An 18,353-nucleotide genomic window follows, 5' to 3' on the forward strand; every position below is an offset into this window, starting at 1 on the left:
ATCCAAAAAAATAACATTTAAATATAAGAAACATCACAAATTGAGCATTAATAACTGTTATTTAGTTGAAAACGAATCAACTTAGTTTTAACCATAATATAAATAATCCATATGAAGTTTTTTACATAAAGGTTCGATCTGTACAAGGATCGAAAAAAAGTAAAATGATCGGTGAACAACCACATCAAATAATAGATGTGTGGGCATCCAACGTTGATGAGGAATTTGAGAAAATCCAAAAATTATTACCGTTATATCCTATTGTCGCAATGGTATAACTAGATTTTTTACTCTATGTATTGTGTTGATAATTTATGTTTTTTTTGTTGTTTTTCACAAAAAATTTCAATTTTTTAGGACACAGAGTTCCCTGGAGAAGTCTACAGACCTATGCCATCGGGTGGAAGGAATTTAAATTACGAAAAGCTGAAAAAGAACGTGAATCAATTGAAGTTGATCCAACTTGGCCTCACACTTGGAAATGAACGCGGAGAATTACCTGAAGGAGCATCGACATGGCAGTTTAATTTTAAGTTCAATCCAACCGAAGATCGGGGTGCTGAGAATTCAATTTCGATGCTGATTAAAGCTGGAATAAATTTTGATCAATTTGCAAAGGATGGTATTGATGTTCATTATTTTGCGCAGATGTTGACGACTTCCGGGTTGGTGTTGAATGATGGAATAACTTGGTTAACGTTTCATTCAAGTTCGGATTATGGATACTTGGTAAAATTGCTGACTAATGTTCCATTACCTTCATCAGAGGAGAAGTTTCTGAAAACATTGAGACTATTTTTCCCGCGTTGCTACGATTTGAAATTGGTTGCTCAGACAAGACGAAGTCTAAGCTTTTTGGGATCGGAACTTGGAGTAGTTAGAGTTGGACAAATGCACCAAGCTGGAAGTGACTCTTTATTAACATACAGCACTTATATTCGGGTGGTAAATTTATTTTATCAAGGGAAAATTGAAGTGGAAGGAATGAATGGAAAAATTGGTGGGCTTACTGACGATGATGTTGTCTTTTATGATAGCTTACTGAGTTTTTATGTAGCTCGAAAGAAATTTGAGTTCGAAGAGAAAATGGAGCGCCGTAAGAAAAGAAGAGAACGAAATGAGAAAAGAAGGAAAGTTTTATCAGAAGTGGAAGATACGTCCCGAGAAGAAAAAGCAAAAACGAAAGAGGAAAGCGATTCAGATAGAGAAAGAGAAATTACAGGTAAAAGCGGCTTTGCTGACTGGAGAAGAAAGATTAGCGAACGAGATAATTCGGCTGACAATGCTCGAAGTAGTTCCGAGTCATTTTATGACGACGAAAGAGATACATCAGATGATGAAAGCACAGACGTACATTTTGATGATATGGAAGCCAAAGAAGAGTTCTACATGAAGGTCGGAGGAGTGTTGCCAAATGAAATGTCACTGTTTGGAATGTCCCCATCTTCTGTGGGGATTAATCAGCAAATTGGCCGTTACGACATCATGGGATTGAGCGACGAAACAGGCGGAGCTGCTTATGACAGCTTAATTATGTCAGGAATGATGGTTGGACAAGATCCTTCACTTTCAAGTCATTCACCAACACAGATGCCACAAGGTTACGCTTCTCAAGGATTTACTGATGGAGCATCTGCTCAGCTGCAAAATATGATCATGTGCCAAATGGCTTCTTTCTCACCGTCTCCAACGCCTCTTACACAGATGCAGACCCAAAATGTGTCTCCTTACTCTCATAGCGGAATATCTCCACCACCACAGCAGAACTATTTGCCTCCAATGTCATATCAGCATTCCGGGTATCCATCCAGTTACACTCATAGTTTGTCTCCTTCATCATATGCATCATCAGTATCTCCTTCATCCTCATCCTCGATGATACCAATGAGATCATCCCCCGATTACCCTCCAAGTATGACTACTCCACAGTCTTCCATTTCTTCCCAGGGAATCTCCATGCAACAGGTACGTACAGATCAAACTCATCATCCAAGTATTCACCAAATGAGCAATTCTCTTTCGCAGACAAAGATTCACTCAATGTCATCGCTTACAGCGCATGCACATTCATTTATCCCTTCATATGATTATACACACAGAGCTCCGATATCAACTTCACCATTGCCAACATCAGTCTCTCCTCCGAAGTTAATGACGAATCAGTTTTCTGAAATTCAGATGCACATGCCAGTTTCTGTTCCTGTGCCAGGCTATTTGTAACGTATGTAATTATGAACGCTTGATGCCCTCACGTTGATGTAAAGAAAGGAAATTTCAATCGTGCTTCGCTATATTTACATTATTTAATAGTTTATGTTAATGTCATTATTGTATCGAAGTAGTTTTTTTGTTCGAACTGCCGCTACATCGCGATTATAATACATTAGCGTATTATAAGTGGATTCTATTGCAAGTTCAACAATTTCTATGTTTTGCTATATTCGTTATTTATGGCTTTTATACCATAACTTGCTTGTGACAGGCTGTTACGACATGTATTGGCAGGTCATTTTCTGTCAATTTGTTGACGACAAAAGCATCTTACAATGTTCTTTCTTGCTGAGTTTAGAATAGCGTCATTTGCGTGAGTGCATTCTTGTGTCGATGGCATTATCTATAAACATTTTTGTGTTTTTGGACGTGTGTAATATTTTTTCATTTTCCAAAAGAATGCCTCACCGATGATGCTTTTTTCTGAATAATTGGCAGGTTGCTTGCACGATGTTTTTTTTCACTTTAATTAATCATCTAATTTGTTTTGATGGTATAAAGTATATTTTTACTGTTGTTACAGTTTTTGTTACAGTTGTATCTTACCTTAGCTTTTTTACACCCTTTGCTTTTCCTTAAATATTGGTTGAGTTGTGGCGCTCTTTTTGAATGTTTTCAGTTTATTTTATTTCCATGCTACTGACTTTGTACAAGTTTTCGTTTGGTTTTTTACTTGTTGAAAGTGATTTGTTTTCACGTATTTTTATTTATTCATTCCGAGTTTTTCCGTTAAGTTTTATTTTGCTTTTATTTATATTATTTTAATTTATTTGTTCATTTTTATTTTGATTTTATTGTTAACATCTTTTCTCTTCCTTTCCTAAAAAATACATAAATCACACATTCAAAATCTTCTTGTTCTTTTTGCATGTTACAGAAAATATTACAAAAAAGAAAATTTATGTTCAGAAATGAAACACAATAACACAAGTGAAATGAACGGAAAAGATGAAAGAGAGTTTTCACATCAAAATGGAGATTTGCCTGCTCATTTGTTGGTGCCATTCCATTTCATATAACAATAGTGAAAATTGCTCGCGAAGAATTTCTGATTCAAGCCGAAAATGAAAATGATTCTGAAGAATGTATCCTTCAATTGTCTTTCCAAAGATGGCTTGCACAAAAATTGTTGCAAAGCCATACAATCCAAGTATAATAAGGCGAACATCAACAAACCTGAACAAAAATAAGCATTTTCAAGAAAAAAATAAAAAGAGTTGCAAACAGCGTTAGTAATACACTTATTATCATCATGGCAATTCCGTAAATTGACACAGCCTTATTTACGTCCTTTTCTTTTAATAATTTTTGGAATCTAGGTTCCATGAGGAGAATCGTTGTCGAATACTGCAAGATGTTGCTTGTAGTATATTTTCGCATCTTTTCACTTGCTATTATTTTTCTAAAATTAAACAAGAAATATCTACTGAAATAACATACTTTTACCATATTTCTTCTGCCACAGCTCAGATGAAATGATTTCCGCTTTATTTCCAAGCTCCCTCGGTCTTAAATTTAGAGCTTTTCTCAAAAATTCTTTCCCCTTTGGGCTTTTAAGCGGAGGAATTACCGGGGCAGACGAACGAGATAATTCTTTTTTCATTTAATAAAAGTAAAGGGCCAATATTCTGAACTTTGGAATTGTGTGATCTAACTGATCCAATTGTTTCGCCCAGTATGAGACACGCTTTGCTTTTGATCGAGCAGTTAAGCTTATTGTATTTAAAATATTTTAATATTCTTTAGAATGCCACACACTCCACATAATCTCCAAAAACGTTTGGCTGCTTCTGTCATGAACTGCGGTATTCGCCGCGTATGGCTTGACCCAACCGAAATGGGACATATTACCATGGCCAATTCACGTTTGCACAGTTTATTTAGTGTTATTATACTTTATTTTTACACCTTTATTCAGGTCACAACGTGAGAAAGATGATTCATGATGGTCTGATCATCAGAAAACCAACTCACGCTCCATCACGCACAAGAATTCGCAAGAGGGTTTATTATTATTATTTGAAATCGAATGTTTTTAATCTTTTAAACAATCCAATTTTATTGAAAAACATTACAGTTGGAAGCAAAGAAGAAGGGAAGACATACAGGAATTGGTAAACGTCGTGGTACACGCGAGGCCAGACTTAACAGCAAAGTTTTGTGGATGAGACGTATCCGTGTTCTTCGTCGTTTCCTCCAAAGATACAGAGATGCTAGAAAGATCGACAAACACTTATATCATGACCTGTATCTTAAAATCAAGGGTAATGTTTTTAAGAACAAGGTTTGTGACAATAAGCATTTCATACGAACCTGAAAACAATTTTTTCTTTCATGTTTTATTTTATTGTTACAATTTCTTTTTTCATAGAGAGTACTTCTTGAACACGTCATAAAGGCCAAAACAGAGGCACAAAAGAGAAAGAGCGAAAAAGAACAAAACGATGCACTTCGCGCAAAGAATGCCGCAATCAAGGCAAAGAGAATGCAAAAAGCTGCAAAAATGGACGGTATGGTTTCAATTGCTGAAGAAAAGGTTCAAACTGGAAAAGCTGCCAAGAAAGCAGAAAAGAAAGATGTCAAGAAAGTCGAGAAGAAAGTCGAGAAGAAAGAGGAAAAGCCTGTTGAAAAGAAAGTTGAAAAGAAAATTGAAAAGAAAGAAACCAAGCCTGTTGAAAAGAAGGAAGCAAAGCCAGCTGAAAAGAAAGTTGAGAAAAAAGTTGAGAAAAAAGTTGAGAAGAAAGATGAGAAGCCAGCACCAAAAGCAGCTGCCAAACCAGCACCAAAGAAAGAAGAAAAACCAGCACCAAAGAAGGAAGAGAAGCCAGCACCTAAAAAGGAAGTGAAAGCAGCACCAAAGAAAGAAGAGAAACCAGTAGCAAAGAAAGAAGAAAAAGCTGCTCCAAAGAAAGAACAGAAACCAGCACCAAAGAAAGAGGAAAAGCCAGCACCAGCAAAGGCACAAAAGCCAGCAGCAAAAACAGCAACAAAGCCAGCACCCAAACAAGCTGCGAAAAAAACAGGAAAGTAGATAATTACACTCAACCACTTCCTTTTTGAGTGTGGCAAATGGTTAAAAGCCAAAAAGTCGAAACAGGAAATGTAATAATTTTATGATATAATTTTTTTATTGTTATCCGAAACTTATCAAAACAAACAAAATCTATATCAAAAATTAAAAAGATTATTTTCACAAAAAATATAATGTCTTGAGATCAAGTTTTATTATCATAATTATTTAATTATCGGGATATTAATTGAGATGTGAATAGCAATATGTAATATTTGCTATCCATAGAATTCATTTACCAAGAATTAAATTTGTTATTATTGAAAAAATAATAAAAAGAAAATTTTTTTAAATTTAGTTATTTCTTTGAGCAAAGAAGCAGTTTTATTTCCTTGAAGCTACTTAGATGATGCAAGAATTTTCTTTATTATCGCATATCTGTGTTCTACTATTTTATCGGAAAATGACATGAAAAATGACGAGGTATTAAATATTTGGCCCATATACATTGCATGACGGAAAACATCGTTCTCAACGGAAAATTTCCCAAAAGCACAGCATTGTTACGGACGTTTTTAACTGTATTTAAACTCTTTTTATCTTGATTTTTTTTGAAAAAAATTTTTTATGTTTAATTTTTTGAAAGGATGCATTTGAAGAATTGAAACAAGCAAAATATGGAGTACACATACAAATATTCGACAATTATTTGGACAATCTAATTTTTCAATTCGATAAAGAAGAAAGAGATATTCAGATTTTAGCATTATGCATTACTGTCGAACTACTCAGGCTTTATGCTCCACAAATACCATTTTCAGCATCACAGCAAATTGTTTGTCATTCATTGCACACATTATAGCAAAATTTTGTTTGACGATTCATTCATTCATTCATTTATTTGTAAATAATCATAATTGTTTTTGAAACATTTACAGATAGTGTTCAAAAAAATTCTGTGGTCATTTTCGATTTTGCAAGATCCAAAAGATTTTTTATATGAAAAGGTGTTTGAAGTTCTTCAGAAAATGGCAAATCTGAAGGCATTTGTGCTTCTTTTGGATATTGAAGACGAACACTTGATAAAGAAAGCTATATTGACTTTTCTGTCAATTCCATCGTTTGCTTAAAAATAGTATTTAGAATTGAAAACATATTTTGTATCAGAGCCAGTAATTTTAATGCTTGTGCGACGCATGCTATTGAAATCCTTTCAGATTTTTTGGATTCTATGGATGAAGTTTCTTCGTTTGTAATTGAACAGTTCTATTATAGATATTCAAGCGAAAATCATGTTTGATTTTATATTTGTTAATTTTTGATTGTATTTGAACGAAACATTCATTTTTACGAATCCTTTGGAATTGAATAAAAATTCTTTGCTGATGATTCAAACCTTGCAGATAACAAATCAAGAATATTCAAGACAAGTAACGTCGGCTGTCCTTCAGCGAAATGCACAGCTGTTTCAAAGGCCAGTTGCACACTATTTACAGAAACGTTTATTTAAGTATGCTAAAATGGAACTTCGAACTTTGTCACCTCTTTAAATATTGCATGATTTCACAAAATAATTACATATTGTTTTTTATTTGAATTGGGGTTGTTCACTTGAATTTGAAAGCTCTTTGCAGATGAATGAAGAACCTGTGGTTGGAGCACTTCAGAAAGAAAATGCCAAATCAAAGAAAACGAAGCAAAAAAACGAAAGCAAGAAAAGCGAAAAGAAAACACAAAAAAGCAATCAGATTTCGGATGAATTTTATTTTGATGGGATGAAAGGCTTCTACGAAGCTGCGCCTTCAACTCTGTTTTATGTCTATCCACTTATCGAAGCAGAACTTTTGGTGTGCCTTTTTGAACTTGACAACAGCTCATTTAACTGAAATTTTTAATTTATTTGTGAAATTACTCGATTTCAATATTTTTGTTTTTGGGATAATTAACATTTTGACACAAATTATTGTTCACTTCACACGACAATTCAAAACTTTCTGTGATTGATGCAATTTCTGTAAAAAATCGTTTCACATTTTCACTCTTTAGTCAGAAGACTCGGCCATTCGAATTCGCTTTGTGGAATTTATCTATCAGCTCTTTCGTTCCCCTGGCTCTTTGATGAAGCAATCAGAACATCTTACGCAAGTTTGTTCCGATTATTCTTTATTCTTTTTTGCTATTTTCATTATCAAAAATTCATTGTTTAATTATTTGAAAACCGACCCATCCATCCTTCGATACAATTTTCTTTTCTTTTCTTTTTTTTCAGGTGTTTTTGAAGCGCATCACAGACACTTACGAAGTTGTCCGCCTTTTTATGACAAATAATTCCATTTCAATTCTGAAACATGGAAAAGTTCTGGCTCAATCTTCATTCATTGAATCACTATTGCTTCGTTTGCTTTTGACACACACACATATTTTTTCAGTATTCTATTACAATCTTTTCATCTGTTTCTCTTCTCTGTCAATCTTTAATGAAATAATAACATTCATCAATCAACATTCTTCCCTTTTTCACCTTCACAACAGCTGAGCTTCTGATGAGAACAGAAGATGCCAATGCCACAATACGCCTTTCAGCACTTGTTTCTGTTTCCTCTCTGCTTCTTCATCTCATCCAGCTTCCACCCTCAGCACAGCTTCCCAAGCAATCAGCACCTTCTTCCAGTCATTCAAACAAACAGGAACTTAATTCATCGACTTTCCTGGTTTCTTCTCGTGTTTTGTCGCTTTTGAGTCTTCGAATGCGCGACAAAGCCAAACTTGTGAGAGATGTTGCATTTTCAGTGGTGTCACTTCTGTTTCTGTTGGCTTTTCATTCCACTCACATCGCATTTGCAACTGAATTAGCTGAAACACACTCAACAGCAGACACAATGCTTCATCCAGCACCTTCTCCGTCACATTTGCTGTTTTCTCAAACAGACTCACATTCTTCCTTCGCTCTTCTTTCGCCTCATTTGCTCAGTCTTTTGTCTTCTCTCCTCTCACAAACAACAATGTTTGAGTATCAATATCCTCTTATTGTTCTTATCGAAGATTATACTCTCCAAATGACCGACAATCCATTGAGCAGGGCATTTTGCTTGATGCACTTGTTTCATCTGATAATAAAGTCATCTTCAGAGCTGACAAATCAAAAGTCTGTGCAAATGTCTTCAGCTTCAGCAATATCATCTGCTTCTCATTTATCATCTTTTGAAGAACAATCATTTTCTTCTTCATCTTCTACAAATTATTCATTCTTTCACTTCTTTTTGCAACGACGTTCTTCTGTTGCAGAAGCAATACAGAAATGGCTGCGTCAAAAGATTCAATCTCATCAGAATGACGAAAACACAAAAATGATTGAGAGACCAGAAGGAAGAAGCAAAAATGCAAGTAAAAATAAGAAATCAGCTTCAAGAAACAAGAAAGCTGTAAATTCAGAAAAGGATTCAGAGAATCAAACAAGCAGACTCCAAAAGAGAGGGAAACAGAACAAACTTGATGTTTCCAGGTCAAAATCGAAAATACCAACTGAAGTTTCTTCGAGAAATGCAAAGAAACTGCAAAGAAATTTAACCACAACAGCTTCTCTTTCAGCTCTTCTTCGGCATTTCCCTCAGTTTTTGCCATCGATCGAGACAGAACCCAAAATTGAAGAGGCAAAATTTTATTCTTTGCCTCCATTTGTGCAGATGCTGATGCTGCTGGAAGACAATTTGGATGAAGAGCTTGCTGCTGGGTGGCTGAATGTGTCACTTATGTCGACACATCCAACAATGTTCCATTCAATGCAGTTGCTCAGAAACCAAATGGTTTGCTGGTGTTTGTTTTTTTTATGACTCTTGTTCAATAACGTGAAAATTTTAAACGTCATTTTAATAATCTTTGAATCCTTCATGCTTGACTTTGTATTGACTCTTTTATATATTCGAATAGGCTGATCTTATTCGCAGACTCCTTCATTGCATATCTTCTGATCATCGTTTTGTGCCTTCTGTCCATTCGCAGCCTCTTGTTGAGCTTGTTCGTTGGAGTGTTTTTCTTCTTGTTGACTCTGAAATGCTCTCAGGACTCTTGGCAATGCTGCTGTCTTGCTTGGTTCTTGGAACTGAACCAGAAAAAGCTGTTGAAGGAACATTGAACAAGGAAATGAATGAATCATCAAGAAGAAAAGTGGAGAAAGGAAAAAAGGAGGAAAAGAAAGGAGGAAAAATAATGAAGAAGAAAGGAAATGATAACATTGACAAAGAATGGAAAGATAGGTTGAAGTTCTGGATTGGCTCAAATAAAAGAAACTTGATGAAAACAAGAAAGAATCAACAGTCTTTTGAAAGCAGTGAATTTGCTAATCGCAAATGTGCCTGCTGTTTGCTGGAGCCTCAATGGGAGCACAGATTTGGAGACGAAGACGATGAAAGGAGACCGAAGGGAGATGAAGGCAACGAATGGGATTTGCTTTCGTCTTCTTCAGAGGAAAGCGAAGGAAGTGATGGTGATGAGACGGACAACGAGACTCAGCCTATTGGAAGTGAGAGAAGCAGAAGCCTTCTGAGGAATTACTCAAGCTTCCACTCATTCAGATTGTCGTTGCAAGAGGAAGAGGAAGGAAACAGAGAAGATGAACGAAAAGAGAAGAAGAGGAGAAGGCAAAGAGAGAAGGAGATATTGAAAAGAAGCCAAAGAGATGATGAAGAGACAATCTTGTTTATTTCTTCTGAAATGGATGTGTTTCGATCATCGATGAAACATCTTGTCAAACACACTTCTGAAAGCGACAGATCTTCAGATGAACTGTCAGATGAGGAGAATAACAACATGCCACACGATGAAGATGAAGAATCACTCTCAGAGGAATCGAGAGAGAAAACGGAGAGAAAGACAAAGAAGAAGAAAGTTAATAGAATGAAAAGCATAAATAAGAAAAGGAAGAATAAAAAAGAGAGTGAAGATGACAATTCATCTTCTGATTCAAAAGAAAATTTACTCAAAAGACGAAAAATAGATGATGATCTTGAAGAAGAAGAAGAAGAAGAGCAAAATGACCAAAACTCTCTTTCTTTGCCTCGCTCATTCAGCCACTCTTTTGCACCAACACAAAGTGCCATGCAACTTCTGTGGCTGCGCCAGGCAGAACAGATTATGCCATTTGCAGAAGAGATAATTCATTTGATTGACGTATGCGCCATCTATTTGAATGCACCATTTACTTAAAATTACAAAATATAACTTATTTTTTTGGGCAAAAAAATAAATTTGTAGTTAATCGCAACGTTCTTCCCGTATTTATTCATTCCATTGACAACTAGAGACGAATCACATGTTGAAGCATCAAATCCTTCTTTGGATGAATCAAGCCCTGAAAATGAAAACAAACAGAAAAAATCTGGAACAAAAAAACGAGAAAGCAAGTCATCTCATAGAAACAGCGCTTTGCTGATACAAAGTGAAAATGAAGAAGATGCCATTTTGTCGGATTCATCCAGCAGCGAATTTGTATTTGAAGAAAATCGAAGCGTAAATTCTGGTTATTCTGATAAAGTTCTGTTAAATAAACCAAAAAACTTGGTGGAAGGGCTTTTCATTGTGCATCCATTTGTTTGTGTGAAAGAGATGTCTCAAACAATGGATTATCAAAAGAGAACAATTCAAGAGATTGTTTTTCCATCTTCCACAAACAAAACTCGCGAAAATTCTGCAAAGAAGTTATCAACAGGCCAATTGAATAGCGAAATGACTCAACCAAAAATTGTGACAGAAATAAGAGTTCTTTCGGCTGCTTCTCTTTCAAACACACACCATTCTTCCTCAACAGCAACAGATGGTCAACTGCTGACAACAACTCATCCATCAACAACTTCACCGTCAATATCTTCTGTTCAGCCATCTGTTAGAGCATTACATGAATCTCTTTCCACACTATCAGACAGATTCTGGATTGAGTGCATCAAAGAAGACATTCAATATGCATTTTTAGCAGGGCAGTCAGATAAACAAAGAAAGCAGATCACTCCTGTTTCTGTTTCTGTTTCTGTCACTGTTCCTGATGATTCCCTTGAATCTTCTGATAACGTTGAATTTATAAACAGAAAACATAAGCTGTCCCCACAAATAATAATAAACATGTTTCTCTCTTTAATTCAATGTGATAGTCGCTTGAAATCTCTCAAGTTTCACATGATCCATTTTCTTCGTAAGCTTGCTGAAATTCAACTTCCTCAATTTTTGGTTCCATTGCTCATATCTGAAAAGGAATCGAATGGAAAATATTCAAAAGGGAAACAGAAGGCTAAAGGATCTTTCAAGCAAACAACTTCAGATTATTTGTCTGTTCAAAACATTTCAAAATTGAAAACTCGATTCTCATCAACCCTTTTCTCGTATTCCAATCGAATTTCACTTGTTTTGCCTTCAGCATCGCTTGTTCTTAACAGCAACAGAGACCTTCACACAACATCTGTTTGCTGCTCCATGCTGCTTTCTTTGGTCCCTCGTTCTGCCCAGCATCGTGTGTGGAGTCTTCTCGTGTGCCGTTGCATTGAACAAGTGAAAGGACACAATTGTTCATGGTGTCAGCAATCACAGGCAAGAAATGCAGATTCTTTTGAAAGTGGAGGTGTTTATAGCCAGTCTCAGCGCGATGAAATGAAATCCATGTTCAGATTCCATTGTTTATCACTCGCACATTCACTTGATTTGCTTCGAATTGCGTTGACATGTTCCCCTTTGAGCATTCTTCATGAAGAAGCAGAAGAAGCTGTTCGAGTTGTTATTGAAAAAGTGTGCATTTCTGGCACTTGGATGGATGAAAACGATGATCAGCTGGAAAAGAGTGGAGTGTGGAGCAAAAGCAGAGGATGGTCTGAGGAATTCAATAGAGAGAATTCTGCAATGATTCATTCAAAGGCAACAAAGAAGTATTCAAAAAACAAAAATAATGAGGATAAAGTTGCAGACAAAAGAAAAGAGGCAATTCAGAAGATGAAACCGCTCAGCGATGGATTGAGCTTTGCATCAAAAGAAGTCAGTGAAGAGGAATGGAATACCCCGACATGTGGATGCATATTGATGGAAGCTGCAATGAAGGCAATTGCTGCGCCTTTCTTGTCACTGCTAAATGATCTCTCCACTCTTGAAACAGTCAATTCAATGCTTCAGTCGATTGTTGCTGCATCTTCTTACTCTCATCAGAAACAGGTGAGACCAACCGCTGAAAAAGGAGTTGAACGCAAAATACCATCTGGTGAAGAGGCAAGAGAGATCGGGCCTATTTCCACACCTGGAATTCCTGATGAAGCAGATGCAGACTCAGAGCATAATTCTCCGAAATTGTCTTCTTTGGCAAATGGTGAATCAGCTTCTGCCTCAGCTTCATATTCATCTTCGTCTTCTGTGATCACACCATCCACCACACCTCAACTTCGCCAGGCGCACGAAGCTCTTATCAGAGCAGGACTTTTCTCTCCGTCGCTGCTGAGAACTCCCTTCGAGACACCTGGCTCTCTTTTATCTGCCAGATACACACCGTCTTCTGCGATGGGCTCAGCAATTTCTTCATCAAGTGCCAATATGCGCGTTGCAAAGACACCAGCCGCACTGACTTCACTTCCTTTGTCTCCAACTTCTCCTGTTTCTCCGTCTGTGGTTTCTTCTGCAGACGCTGCTGAAATGGCATCATCTCCTGGAATTGCTTATAGAACACCAACTGAATCTGCCATAGGCCATTTACATACATCGGCGCGAAATCGACCAAAGGAAGCAGAGACTCCATCTAACAATGAAATGCCTGTATATAGTCACCACCATCGCTTCCTTCTTCGTTATGCAATTGCTGTTCTCCGCTTTCTTTTTGTGTTTATTCATTCACACCCACAAACATTGCTTGCAAAGTACTCAGAACAGATGAGAAAGCACAGGAAACAAGAACGCTATTCACTTTCACTAAATCCAGATGAGTTGATAACAAATTCGACAACAATTTCGAATTCCTATCTTTTGACTACTTTGGGATACTTACACACAGACTCAACACATCACATTCATTCTTCTGCTTCTGCTTCTGCTTCTGCTTCTGCTTCCACATCGTCCTCGTCTTATTCTCCATTCAGCTCAGCAGAACAAGAACGGCCAGTCATTCATCTATCAACTGTCACTCGAGATAGACTCAGCTGCACAGCCTTCCTTCTTCTTTTCCGCATCATTCGCACAACTCCAATTCCGTCTGTTCCATTGAATCAGCTTTTGAACTTTGGCCGATGGGAAGAAGCTGCTCTCCTATGCACGTCTCATCCATCGTTGCATGTACGTAGAAATTGTCTTTCCGAGCTGCTTCGACACCTTCATGGCAAGTCTCTTGATGTTAAGCACTTGGCAATACTTCCTCTGTTTCTGCTGGAAGAGAAAGTTGTAGCAAAAGAAATATATGAGGATGAAAGCAAAGGCAGCAGCGAATATGAGGAAGACAGGGCCAAATCAAAACGGCCTCCATCAAATGCGAAAGATCAAAATATGCTTTCTTATTCACTAAGCTTGCAACTGGTGAGTGAAAGTGCGCAGAGAATAATTGAGAAAGAAATGAAGATGCTGAGAAACGAGTGGTGGAGATTAGTTCAAAAAATACAAGCAGAGGCACCGAAGATTGATGCATCATCAGCACTTCCTGAGAGATCTCTGCCATTTTTGATCCACTTTGTTGCACACCATCCATTCCTCCGCCAAGCATTGTCTCATCCTCCCTCAGGATTATCTGCCTCATCAACTTCAGTGAATTCGGAGAGTTCTTTCCCTTCTCCAACATTTAAGAGCGCGATGTGGTTTGCGAGATATGTCCTTCATTTCTTCGTTTCAAATGTTCTGACTGTTCCTCAAACAAGAACAGATATAATCGACGAATCACTTTCATTTATTCGATCTTCGTTGGACTCCATTTCGCAAAACAGCATTCCTCTTTCTGTTGTCTGCGCGATTGTCGATTTCCTGATGGAAGGGAAAGAAGAAAAAGAGAAGAAGAAAGAACAACGAAGAAAGAGTAAAAATAAAGCTGTCACTGAAATGAGCACATCCACAACCAGTCTGCTGATGAAAGGGATGTTTGCGTTGGGAACAGGAAAAGATACAAGAGAGCGAGTAATTGGAGAGATTTTGACTCAAATTACGTTGTCGTCAATTCACAATATATTAAATAAAAAATAACTGAGCTTCATGGACAAAATCTCTGTTTTTGACCATGTTTTTCATTGTTTTATTGTTCCTCCTTTTCATTTCAAATAAAAAATCATTTCAATCTGTTTTTAAAAGCTAATAAACAAAAATAATACTTGAAATTTATAAAACAATTTATTAATTATATTAATTCCAAATGTTTTGATTTTAAATGATCTGCAAGCGAACGATATCTTCCACAAATGACAGCTCCATTGTCAATCGATCCTGAACCTGTTTCACCAGCGAGCTCAGGAATATCCGTTTTTGCTCTTGCAAATACAAAGCGGTTCATCTCAAACACAGGATCTATCTTCTCTGGATCAGTTTTTAATGCAGGATTTTTTTGAATTCCTTTGAAATTATCATCTGTCTCCATCATAACCATTGTATTGATGTGTTCATCACATAATTTTGTGAAATCTGCATGAAATACTCTTTCTTGCTTTGACATGCAAGAGGCAGCCTTCTATAGAAATAGGTTTAGTTAATAATGGTGCATTCAAAAACATAAAAACAAACAGCATTATAACGAAGAAATCGATAATGAGATTGGATTTTGTGAAGTCGAATTCGAAAATAACTCTTTAACAACCAGTTATAGCGTAAAAGCGATAAATCTGTAACTCCTGTTTCATCTTCTCTAAGAATGTTTATTAAGAATTGCGACAATAATTATAGCAAACTTTAAAATCTTATTTTTTGAAATATCTGACAATGCTTGTTGAAGCTCTTCCACAAGATGCTCTTCATATGGCAATAGATCTGGAGCACATTTTTCGTTTCTCCAAGCTTCAATAAATCGAGGTATTACCATATTCTCTGATGAAATACTCGAACTTACTCCAATTTTTGATTCGAGATCGATTCCAAGGGCACGAGCAGTGGACAACTCTCCTCTTGATAATGTTTCCCTTTTAATTGTTGTTGGACCAATGACATCTGTATATTGTTCCGGGAACGCCATTTAAAAACAAATATTAAATGAAAAAATAAAAAGCAATAAATTAATATTGGGATATCCATTTATGATGTTCGTTACATCCAAGAATTATTGAAAATGAGTATTTGCCAAAAATTAAATTCTTATGCAAAATCTTTGTAACCAATTGTGGTTCAAAAGATCATGAGTGAAGAAAAACAAAGCCAGACATCAATTCCAGAAGAGTCATCATTGTCCAAAGATGATGTTTTGAATGTCAAAGAGCTTTCTACAGTAATTAATCCCCCTTCTTTACCTTCTACCGAAAAAGAAGCTTCTGAACAAGCCAAAGAAATTGAACAGAAATTACGTAAATACTACATTGTTGAAGATAAAGATGAACCAACTCAAAAAGAACATAAATTTTGGAATACACAGCCAGTTATTCCATCACCAGAAAAAGCACCAAAATCATTCCAAGAGGTATCAGAGATTGAATCTCGTGAAGCAAAGCTGGCAATTCTAAAGCACGAACCACTTCCAATACCATCTCCATTCGAATGGTTCGATTTTAATGATAATGATTCTGAGCAAATGCAGGATCTTTATGATCTTTTGGCTGAAAACTATGTTGAAGACTCTGATTCTTGGTTCCAATTTAGCTACTCACAAAAATGTATTAAATGGGCAATTAACGTTCCTGGAACTCCAAGCGATTGGAAGCTTGGAGTGAGAACATCCGATAAGAAAGTAATGGTTGCTTTTATTTCAGCTGTTCCATGCAGGGTGTTTGTTGGAGGAAAATTAATCGATTCTGTTATTATTGACTTTTTATGCGTTCACAAATCGTTGCGATCAAAACGTTTAGCTCCTCTGATGATTAAAGAAATCACACGTAGAGTCAATTGTCACGGCACATTCACTGCTATTTATACTTGTTTGTTTAATTACGATTTTTTTAGATAATATTTTATAAAACTGTATTTCTTTTTATACAATAATTTTTGCAGCTGGAACATTACTGCCCACGCCTTTTACAACTACTCAATATTATCATAGATCTATCAATGTCGATAAACTTCTTGATGTTAGATTTACAGGTATTCCAAAATTGATGAATCGAGAAAGGCTCCACAAGTTATACAGAATCCAATCAAAAATAAACACGAAAGGATGGAGGTTTGTTTTTTCATTTCAAGTGAATTTTTATCTCGTTTCTATTTAATGACAATTTTAACCGAACAAACTTTATTTTAATGATTCGAATTCTTGTTAAGGCCATTTCGCGCATCAGATGCACCAGAAGCGATGGAAAAGCTGAACACTTTCCTCCGAACAAACTTTGATGTTTCTATGCAATTCTCGTCCATTGAAGAGTTCACACACATATTCACCACACGTCCAGGCGTCGTCTACACTTTCGTCATTGAGAATGAAAATGCAAAAGGAAAGAAGGCAGAAAAGGCAGCAAAAACAGCACCAAAAGACAAAAGCACGAGCCAGGCACAGATCATGCAACTTTTGGAAGAGCAGCAGCCAAAAGGAAAAGGAAAGAAAAATAAGAAAGGCAAAAAAGAAGAAGCTGCAAAAGAAGAAAAGAAAGAGGCACCTAAGCCAAAACCAAAAGCAAAAGCTGCTAATGAATCCAAAGAGACAAAAAAAGAGAAAGAAGAAGACGCTCCGGTGGCTTCTTCATCAACTCAGCCTTCCTCTTCTTTATCTCCATCTTCCGCTTCTTCTTCTTCTTCTTCTTCTTCTTCAGCCACACCATCATCATCCCAACCAGAATCAACTTCTGACAACATAAAGGCATTTATATCATTCTATGTTGTGCAGTCATCAGTTCATGGCTCTACAAAATACTCTCATATCACCACTGGCTATCTCTACTATTACTTTGTGCCTCAAAAGGACTACGACGATGCTGTTCGCGCTTCCTCATCTCTTTCAGCTGTGGAAACATTTGCTTCAGTTGCTCCTCCGATCCTCACTGAAATGGTTGAAAATGTTCTGGTTGAAGGAAAGAAAATCGGAATTGATGTCATGAACTGCCTTGACATCATGATGAACCCAATGTTCTTGAAAGACTTGAAATTTGGTCCTGGAGATGGTAGACTCAATTATTATGTGTATGTAGTATTATTTGATTTTAATTATTTGACAAAATATTATTTACGTTTACAATTTATTTTTTTTTTTCTTCTTTTTCTTAATTTTTATGTTTTCATACTCTTTGTGCTTTCAATAGCTACAACTTGGCAGTTCCCCAGATCAAAACGGACAAACTTGCTGTTGTCCTTGTGTAAGTATTTTTGATTTGCATTTATCTTTTCATGATAGACATTTTTTCCATTTAATACAGTTTATTTCATTCCCTTTCTCATTTCAAGGCTCATACGTTTCCAAACATTCATAAAATACATGTATTTAGATGAATAGTAAAAAGCTCTTCGTTGATAAAAAAGGATTCAAAATTGAACAAAATATTATTTCAACAATCAAAGATGTTTTAAAAAATGAAGAAATAGAAGTGATATCACAATGCTCAAAGGCAAATATAGTTTGACATGATGTTTGAAGGATAGAATTAGTTTATGAAGTGCATATTGATTAGAAAGATATTAAAACTTTGTGAAGCTACTTCTTTCTTTTCACATTATTTCTTAGCAAATATGATGCGAGCCAATGAAGTGGATTTAATGGTGATTCTGGATCAATTGGTTTTTCTGAAAGTCAGCAAAAATTAGAAACCGTAAAGTTAGATATTTATCAAAAAATCATAAAAACCTGCTTCTTTTAGTAAAGCTTCAAGAGCAGGCAACAAAGCTGGCATAACGTTTTTCTCTAAATATTCAGTAGTTTCTTCTTTGGAAACAAGTTGGTTACTCATTCCTTGTAGTAAAATAACTGTTGTTCAGTAATCAACCTAAGCCCATAACCATTTTTTCTTTCCCACAATTC

The 18,353-nt window shown here is 36.2% G+C and overlaps 7 protein-coding genes across 7 annotated transcripts; 4 read left to right on the plus strand and 3 right to left on the minus strand.

The window, feature by feature from the left end:
- Positions 1-137: 137 nt before the first annotated feature.
- On the plus strand, positions 138-3,121 carry MONOS_3599 (putative CCR4-NOT transcription complex, subunit 7). Its single transcript, XM_067873607.1, has 2 exons — positions 138-272; positions 358-3,121. Exons 1-2 carry the CDS (start codon positions 165-167, stop codon positions 2,218-2,220), a joined length of 1,971 nt encoding a protein of 656 aa, XP_067724466.1. The 5' UTR covers positions 138-164; the 3' UTR covers positions 2,221-3,121.
- On the minus strand, positions 3,115-3,885 carry MONOS_17839 (uncharacterized protein). The gene is made up of 3 exons (XM_067870798.1): positions 3,712-3,885; positions 3,497-3,662; positions 3,115-3,447 (listed from the first exon to the last, which is right to left on the minus strand). Exons 1-3 carry the CDS (start codon positions 3,872-3,874, stop codon positions 3,234-3,236), a joined length of 543 nt encoding a protein of 180 aa, XP_067724467.1. The 5' UTR covers positions 3,875-3,885; the 3' UTR covers positions 3,115-3,233.
- Positions 3,886-3,917: 32 nt separating this feature from the next.
- On the plus strand, positions 3,918-5,471 carry MONOS_3598 (putative 60S ribosomal protein L19-2). The gene is made up of 5 exons (XM_067873606.1): positions 3,918-3,946; positions 4,018-4,136; positions 4,190-4,275; positions 4,349-4,555; positions 4,643-5,471. Exons 2-5 carry the CDS (start codon positions 4,019-4,021, stop codon positions 5,300-5,302), a joined length of 1,071 nt encoding a protein of 356 aa, XP_067724468.1. The 5' UTR covers positions 3,918-3,946; position 4,018; the 3' UTR covers positions 5,303-5,471.
- A 1,041-nt stretch (positions 5,472-6,512) lies between these two features.
- On the plus strand, positions 6,513-14,461 carry MONOS_3596 (uncharacterized protein; the record flags this gene model as incomplete). The annotated part of the gene is made up of 8 exons (XM_067873605.1): positions 6,513-6,575; positions 6,685-6,791; positions 6,906-7,128; positions 7,328-7,426; positions 7,551-7,677; positions 7,814-9,084; positions 9,209-10,447; positions 10,532-14,461. 8 exons carry the CDS (start codon positions 6,513-6,515, stop codon positions 14,459-14,461), a joined length of 7,059 nt encoding a protein of 2,352 aa, XP_067724469.1.
- A 125-nt stretch (positions 14,462-14,586) lies between these two features.
- Positions 14,587-15,437, minus strand: MONOS_3595 (DNA replication complex GINS protein SLD5; the record flags this gene model as incomplete). Its single annotated transcript, XM_067873604.1, has 3 exons — positions 14,587-14,939; positions 14,993-15,113; positions 15,157-15,437. The coding sequence occupies 3 exons, from the start codon at positions 15,435-15,437 to the stop codon at positions 14,613-14,615; spliced, it is 729 nt and encodes a 242-aa protein (XP_067724470.1). The 3' UTR covers positions 14,587-14,612.
- A 159-nt stretch (positions 15,438-15,596) lies between these two features.
- MONOS_3594 (putative Protein NMT-1) lies at positions 15,597-17,816 on the plus strand (the record flags this gene model as incomplete). The annotated part of the gene is made up of 4 exons (XM_067873603.1): positions 15,597-16,329; positions 16,403-16,571; positions 16,670-17,521; positions 17,641-17,816. 4 exons carry the CDS (start codon positions 15,597-15,599, stop codon positions 17,696-17,698), a joined length of 1,812 nt encoding a protein of 603 aa, XP_067724471.1. The 3' UTR covers positions 17,699-17,816.
- Positions 17,817-17,858: 42 nt separating this feature from the next.
- Positions 17,859-18,320, minus strand: MONOS_18649 (uncharacterized protein). The gene is made up of 2 exons (XM_067871687.1): positions 18,180-18,320; positions 17,859-18,118 (listed from the first exon to the last, which is right to left on the minus strand). The coding sequence occupies exons 1-2, from the start codon at positions 18,280-18,282 to the stop codon at positions 18,030-18,032; spliced, it is 192 nt and encodes a 63-aa protein (XP_067724472.1). The 5' UTR covers positions 18,283-18,320; the 3' UTR covers positions 17,859-18,029.
- Between the last annotated feature and the right edge of the window lie 33 nt (positions 18,321-18,353).

Source organism: Monocercomonoides exilis, assembly GCF_001643675.1.
Source record: "Monocercomonoides exilis strain PA203 chromosome Unknown scaffold33-1116896, whole genome shotgun sequence".
Classification (NCBI taxonomy): domain Eukaryota; phylum Preaxostyla; order Oxymonadida; family Polymastigidae; genus Monocercomonoides; species Monocercomonoides exilis.